Consider the following 7,565-nt stretch of genomic DNA (forward strand, 5'->3'; position numbering starts at 1 on the left):
GTTAAAAATCACTTCTTCAAAATATAGTTTCCCTTGGAAAAAATGAATATTACAGAATATATAAAACAAAGAAACAATTTCCTGAATGCACAAAAATTAATGTTCCTACATGCATAGAATAAGGCAATCTATTAATGTATAATAATAATAACCCTTTAAAAATCAATCCAGTGTGTGTAATGAATCCTTTAATTGGGCTCCTCTACAAAACTATCTTAACCCATTAACCCACACAGGACGGGTGGTACAGCATGTGTACCGCGCATTCTAAAGCCCAGTTGCCGGGCGGCACAGTATTGTGCCAGCTATTCAATTGATTTAGGCCTAATAATTCGAACGCCCCGGCATTTGGACATTCTAGGCTAGAAATCCCCCGTCGGGAATGGGTTAACCCCCACACAGGACGGGTGTCAGCATGTGTAACCGCGCATTCTAAAGCCCAGTTGCCGCGGCCACAGTAGTGCCAGCTATTCAATTGATTTATTTATGCCTAATCCGAAAGCCGCCGGCATCATTTGGACATTCTAGGCTAGAAATCCCCCGTCGGGAATGGGTTAATAACAGGTGACAAGATATCACATCAAGTGGTGGCACCACCAGGAATGAGATATTTTCTCTTGGTTTTTCTCCTGGCCGGCGCACCGGGTGACTGGGTGTGTAACGCTTGGCCATGGCCAGTGCAGCCGAATAGCCTAAGGCATTAGGCTTATGTGTTTGAAATATCCTGGCGTTTTGACCATTTAGAGCCAAAACAGCCCTGTTAGCAACGGGTTAATAATAGAGCCATCTTCAAGAGCACCTATTTTCAACTATATATGGAAAAAATACACTTCTTCTTCTTAACTGATAGCAAATAAACAAAAGAAATACAATGCTGATCTCCCAACAAACCCTCCATCCTTTGGCTGTGCCTTCATTAAATAATATTGGACTAGATAAAAGGTACTGTTAGCTAGAGGAATCTCCATAAAGCTTTCTGTATACTTCCTGTCTGTGTTTTTCTTGCAACACTGGTGAAATGACAGGCTCTAATTCTGCAATGTGACGACTGAAACGTGCTGCATCCCGTGCATACTGTTCCCAGGGTCCTCTTCTTGCCTGCCGATAGGCATAGGCCCAAGTGACCATGGGATGCTCTTTTACTGCTCCAAAACTCACACGTTGATCAGTCTTTCTGGAAACATCTTTTTCAACCTCTTCATTCCAGTGCTTATTCACCTCAGCTAAGTTGCAGCTAAATGCATCCTCCTCCTCGTCTAGAATATCACAGTTTTGATCAGCATTCAAGCTTGACTCTATGTCAGTTTCCTTTCTTTCATTGTTAAGGCCATAGGTGGTCACTTTACAGGCTACAGGAATAGTAAGACCAAGTCCAAATGTTTCCCAACTCTCATCCAGACCAGTGCTGTCATTTTGTACATCATCCCAGTCACTATCTGAATCATCCCATTCTTCGTCAGATTCTTCACTTTTACAATCATTAAGACCTAAAATGTGGGCAAGAACACTGTTTGACAATTTTGTATTGTCGACACACTTTGGTTGGCAATTTTCACTAATAATGCAAACATTACCCAAGGAATTATTTTTGTCAACTTCATCTTCAAACTCAATATTAATACTATCTATACTTGCCACACTAGACTCACTGGTACTGCGTATACGGCTATTACTGGAACTACATTCACTGATGCTGCGCTGTGGCCTTGGGCTCCTTGATTCTGGAGCTGCACACAATCCCTTTACCTTCTCCCAAGAAGGTGAACCACTAGGAACCAATGTATTTCCATGGCATAGTCTTTGAGGAAAACTATCACTGCATGGAGAACCAAAACTACTTTCACTGCATAAAGAACCACAATCACTACTTTCAGCTTGAGCTGATGCCTTTAACTCATTTAAGAATTTCCTGCTATTTTTCTTTTGAACTTTGTTAGCAGTTTTAAATGGAAGTGTGTGTACACTTTTTTCCATAAGTGGAGCTGCTTTTTCCTTTGGATATCTCTTATCTTTCAAGAAAATTTTGGGGAGTGTCTGATTAATTCCTTGTGGCTTTTCATTTGGAGATTTTGCTCTTGGTGGTTCTGGTGAGCTTAATACCTTCTTGGCAACAACAGCATAACTAATTGGAGTATTTTCGGAATTTTCAATTGATGAAGACTTGGCTGTGTTAATATTTTCTGTTTTTATCACAGATTTATCACAATGAGAATTTTCTGTCAAAACTATTTGGCCATCCTGCTTCTTTGGGGATGCTAGAGACACAGAACAAGACTCAATACTTTTGTCAGTATTACGAATAGCTGCAATTTCCCCTTCTGTGATTTCACAAAAATCTTGACACACTGTAGAATTAAGAGAGTCTTTAGCGGATTTGCCACAAGAATCTTTATTTGATGAGAAACAGTCCTGAGAAGAAAAGCTTGGTTCCTTTTTTTCCCGCATTTCCTTGGGAATCCACTCCTTTGCTTCTGGATTGAGAGGCCGGCTAGGTTTGCTTTTCTTGTCTGGGAAATTTGTGAAACAAGGCTGAGGTACTGATTCATATGGAAAAACAATTTTCTGTTGCCAAACATGCAAGGGATCCATGAACTGGAGATGCGATCCTTCTGGAGGGGCAGCATACCAGAGACACCCTCCAGCATCTCCATTTCTCCCTGGCTCCATACTTAGAAACTGATTTTCAGGGATGTAAGGCTCACTGTAGGTTACTGATGGAAGCTCATTCATCATGTCTGGATTGACCCAAGTTACTGGAGTTGATCCAGTACAAAAGGATTGATACATATTGCGTAAGGAATTCCACAACTGGTTTGGCTTTCTCATACTTGCACCTGTGGAAGATAGAACATTTTGTTATTTCTTTGTCATTTAGTGAAACCACTACAAAAATACTGATATGTATTTTCATAAGAGCAGATTTAATTCCAACTATTGATTTTCTGGACCATTAGTTTCTTCTAAATTTTTGTTTACCTGACAATCCTGCTTCCTAAAGAGCCCTAACATTTTGCTATGTCAATTAATCCATTCATGCCAGGCCAATTATTTGCCTAGTGCTGCTCCCGTGGTAAAGATAACAAGGGCATGCAGCCTGCATGTACTAGATCTGTCACCGTATGATACAGCACTACAGCCACCTGATTTTACGGGATGCTGAGGCCTTTTTTCTTCTTCTCTTTTTTATTAGTCAAGAACAATGTGTCTAAACAAATGGAAGTGCAATGAGTATATACATAGGTAACTAAGTAAAACATGTATTTAGTGAAAGAGATCATGAAACGATAGTACATCATCTCACAGTAGTGAAATATTCCCATGACGTGATGGCACATCATCTGGTACTAATGGTTTGAAGTTTTTAAAAAGTTTCATGAAAACTAATCATTAAATCATATAGACTTCTCTTCCATAATGAAGATATCATTATTCAGAATAGAATGAATAACAGGATATAAATACAATCTTGATACCATACCTTGGGACATATTTTTGACGAGTGGTGGTGGCTTAGGCCCCGAGGTGTCGAGCACTGGAGGACACCTATCCAAGTGCAGGGTGACCTGAGGGTTCATGGTAGGAGCCTTTCGGTTCTGGTGAAACCACTTGTTTCCTGGCTTCCTGCCAGGCAATGAGGACATCCACACTTCCATTTTGCTCTATCTGAAAGAATAACAGAAATAATTTAAAGAGATGACACAAGCTCTCAAATATCTATAAACCATATTGACCTAGAATTGTATGCATGGATGCGTGTATAATAGTAATGGACCATCCCCCCCCCCTAAAAAAAGGGAAGTAAGTTACAAGCAAATTGGCCTTGATATGAGAGCTGCTCATATATGACTATTTGCCCTTATCTACTATCCTTTTCACTTAATACTATGTCTAAAAGGCCAGAAGACTGACAATGGAGTTTATTTTCAATAATTTTCTTTAAATACTTTATATTTCATGATTTATAAATTCTTAGTTGATTAACCCATTCACGCCGGGGCCATTCCGGCTTTGCACGGTCGCTATACCGAGGTTTTTGAACGCATCATCCGAACGCTTCGAGATTCTCGGGCGCACGGGCCGCAAGCCTGGGCTGCCCGCTCGCTCACCCCAAGCGCCGGCCTTGGACAGATATCTCGGCGGCGGCGTCGGACGCGAAAACCACGAAACGTGTCAGCACGTCATCCGGCGTGAGTGGGTTAATAACTTAGGAAATATATCTATTTCTACCTGATAATGCTGGTTTTGGCTCTGCTTGGACACAACAGCAGGGTATTTGAAATGTGCTTGGCGGTCAGCATAATATCATTGAATTATATAGAAAAGCATAATTAGTGTCTTAGGTCACATGATATGCAATATCAGTGCCTTACATCAACGTCTCAGGCTATTCACCCACTGAGGTCAGCCGCTACGTGCCCAATCACCAAGCACAAAAAATGTTATGACTCAGCATGAAGACCTGCCGGGCCATAATGTGATATCACATCATCTGTCATTAACCCCTTCACTATGGGCAGTAGAAGACACTCCCCGCGCCGCATCCGAGCTGCCGGCGCATGCAAAATTTTAAACGTCGCTATTGAATATGACAAGTTTTAATCCAAATTCTCTACAAGTTTTAAGCCAAAACCTCAACATAATCAACATGTGTTATATATCAAAATATGCATAGTTAACCTCTTCCCCCATATGCATGTGACAGGTTATTTACATGGGTTGGGAGGAAGATGGAAAGAGTGACCTTGGTGGGAGGCCTCACTCAGATGACAAAAGAAAACGGTTGAAGTAGTATGGTAAACTAATCATTATAAGCTTTATATTTTTACATAATGTTCTATAAATAAATAATAAAATGATTGCTAGCAGGGTGCATCAATACCTCTCCTGGTATAAGCTAATCCCACTCTTATGTAATAATAGTGAAAGTCAAGTAATCCATCGTATCATATACGACCTCTATTCTGAAAGATCTCGTACAGTATCCGGAAGAAAGAAAACTTAATTCCAACAGAACTCAGCCATGACGCAGTATGCGCGTCCTCGGGTTTGTCACGAGTGCTGCGAGGAAGCAGTATACGCGTCCTCGTAGTAAAGGGGTAAACAGGTTAAGGGAGGAAGTGTGACAGGAAGATAATCTTCCCTTTACCTTTGGGAAGGTAAAAGGGAATATGGAAACAATACAGACTATGATTCCTTTTGGGTAGGCTACTTGCACTGATTTCTCTAAGGCATGTATTGTCTGTCAAGATTTTCTTCCTACTTTGTCACTTCAGAAAATGGAAAATTCAGTCTTAATGAAAGTATTCATATATTTAACAGGTCTGTCATGTTTCCCCATCCATCCAATACTCCTAAACTCCCACACATATTTGAAATAATGACATTTTGTAGGGAAACCTTTTATTGAATGAAATACAATCTTTTGCAGAATAGCTAAACCATGATATTGGTCATCCTGGCCTGTTTTATACATTTTTTTTTTTTACTCATTTTGAGGTTAATTATGTAATTAATGAATTTTTGTGTCAAAAACTAAGACACTGTAGTTCAGTCATTAAAATTTAATCTTGTGGCCAATGTCTTTAACGCTACAGGTAATATTTCACATCTTGTCTAAAGCCTTCGCAGTCTTGTTTAATCCATTGCGGATTGGTGTCGTGTCAATGCATGAATTTTGACCTGACGTCAGGCATCATGATATAGTTAGTTGTCATGGCATTTTTGACATTAGGTGTTTCTTTATTACACAATGAGTAAAACCTATTAGGCCTGTCATATAGCTAATGTAAGTCTGACAATACAGTAAAACACAAATATGGTTCCAGTATAAAAGGAGTGAATGTAAGAAAGCAGAAAAGGTTGCAATATGTCGCATGAAGTTTCCTCATGTTGAAATAAAATCCATCTGGGTTGCCACACAGGTGGCACAAGTGCCTGTCCTGGGCAAGCAAATCTATTCTCATTTACAATGGCTTAATTCTGTTTTGGTAAGCCTTCCTTTCTAATGACAATTGAAATGCTGGTATGCTTAACAAATATCATCTTGTCTGGGAGATTTACTAGTTCTTCCTTGCCAGAATATACATTGAGAGGTTTGTTGACTATAGAATGTCACCAACATGTAAACTACCAAAAAAACAACAACAGATATATAAGATGTTTACTCAAATAAAAACTTCATAAACAAAATGGATGTATGATACATGTTCACGTAACTCTGAGTTTGATACTGATACTGATACTAACACAAAGAAAACTAATCTCCACCATATTTGTTCAAGCCAATTTCTCTTCAAATAAGTAAAGGTCTGGCACGTATAATGCACAAGATAAAGAGCTTTGACTGGTGCCTAGACATATAATAAGATGCCAGGAAGGCCTAATTATATTAATATACTCTATCATAACTTCAACAATCTCTCACTAGCATCATCTGGCATCCCTGTCACTGCAAGTGGGTTGCACTACATATCTACTCAGCAAGGGGATTTGAATGTTTGGAGCACTCTGGCTTATATGAGGTACTTGAGATTGTACAAATATTTTCCTCATGTTTGATCTGATATTTACCACCAAGCTGAGTGTGATGTGACATGAGAGTGGCTGTCATTAACTTTATTTTTACATTCTATTAGTAGCAAGTGTCCTAATGAAAGGTTCCTTCCGTGTCAATGTCAGTTCCATCGCACTCGTGGCCATTCGACCCCGAGCCCCGCCTGCAGCTCCTCCGTCCCTGGGTTATGTGACCACAGGGGCTTCCTCCTCCAACTGGGCCTACGTCCAGAAAACAAAAACAAAAAACAAGGCGTTCTTACCTGTAAATGGGGTTTAGAGGCATAGGGGTTCCTTATCTCTTGGTCCACTTGGCTCTCCTAAACGAGTGCTGACGAAAGGGATCACCACAAAGAGAGTCCAGAGGAATATTCAAAAGGAAGTTCTCAACGGAGTCGCAATCTGCTTCGCTGGATTCCTTGTAAATATTAGACAAAATGCCGATATTATTTGCAGAGTCACTGTAAACACATGCACTTGCACCACAGGACATCCTGGAGTCAACGAATGTAGATGAGAGAATGTCGCTTGGAGAAATAAGATCCATTGTGCGGCTCAGAGTTGACTTTGCTGTTGCTTCTTCATTTTGCTCTCGGGAAATAAACAGCACCGCCGCACGCCCCGCCCAGTCCTCTCCTCCGCGGCGAAAAGTAGTCCCCACTTATTACATTAATGACACTCATTTCGTCCATCTAACTGGTATATGGACTGATCATATCTCACACGATTACTATCATGTGATTTCTGCATATGCCATTGACCAAAACATGATTTATGATAAAGACTGAATAAGTTCCATGACGTCACGAAAGGTCCAGAAGTTGCATCAGCCCTTTTGGGGCGACGACGATGACTGATACGCACGCTGCCTCTCTTTTTTTTATTTTCGCCTAACTGCTTCCCTCATGGAGAGGCGGAATTTAGGCAATGCATGGCATGTTATGGATTGTACAGCTAGTACAGCTTGGCTTTAAGAAATGCAGTTTGCTGATTGTGCTTGTGCTGTCAAATCG

The 7,565-nt window shown here is 40.4% G+C and overlaps 1 protein-coding gene across 1 annotated transcript; it reads right to left on the reverse strand.

Annotated features, from left to right (window-relative positions):
- Positions 1-521: 521 nt before the first annotated feature.
- PPP1R15 (Protein phosphatase 1 regulatory subunit 15) lies at positions 522-6,956 on the reverse strand. The gene is made up of 3 exons (XM_043036301.2): positions 6,816-6,956; positions 3,479-3,663; positions 522-2,834 (listed from the first exon to the last, which is right to left on the reverse strand). The coding sequence occupies exons 2-3, from the start codon at positions 3,651-3,653 to the stop codon at positions 949-951; spliced, it is 2,061 nt and encodes a 686-aa protein (XP_042892235.2). The 5' UTR covers positions 3,654-3,663; positions 6,816-6,956; the 3' UTR covers positions 522-948.
- Between the last annotated feature and the right edge of the window lie 609 nt (positions 6,957-7,565).

This window comes from Penaeus japonicus, unplaced genomic scaffold (genome assembly GCF_977035675.1).
Source record: "Penaeus japonicus unplaced genomic scaffold, GWHDUDI00000001_assembly GWHDUDI00000007, whole genome shotgun sequence".
NCBI classification, from domain to species: domain Eukaryota; kingdom Metazoa; phylum Arthropoda; class Malacostraca; order Decapoda; family Penaeidae; genus Penaeus; species Penaeus japonicus.

What these genes read in the sequence shown, in the direction of transcription:
- PPP1R15 (XM_043036301.2), bottom strand. Translation starts at nt 3,653, where the DNA reads ATGGAAGTGTGGATGTCCTCATTGCCTGGCAGGAAGCCAGGAAACAAG. An exon ending in CGTCAAAAATATGTCCCAAG is followed by an intron (nt 2,835 to 3,478) that starts GTATGGTATCAA and finishes TATCTTCCACAG; the next exon opens with GTGCAAGTATGAGAAAGCCA.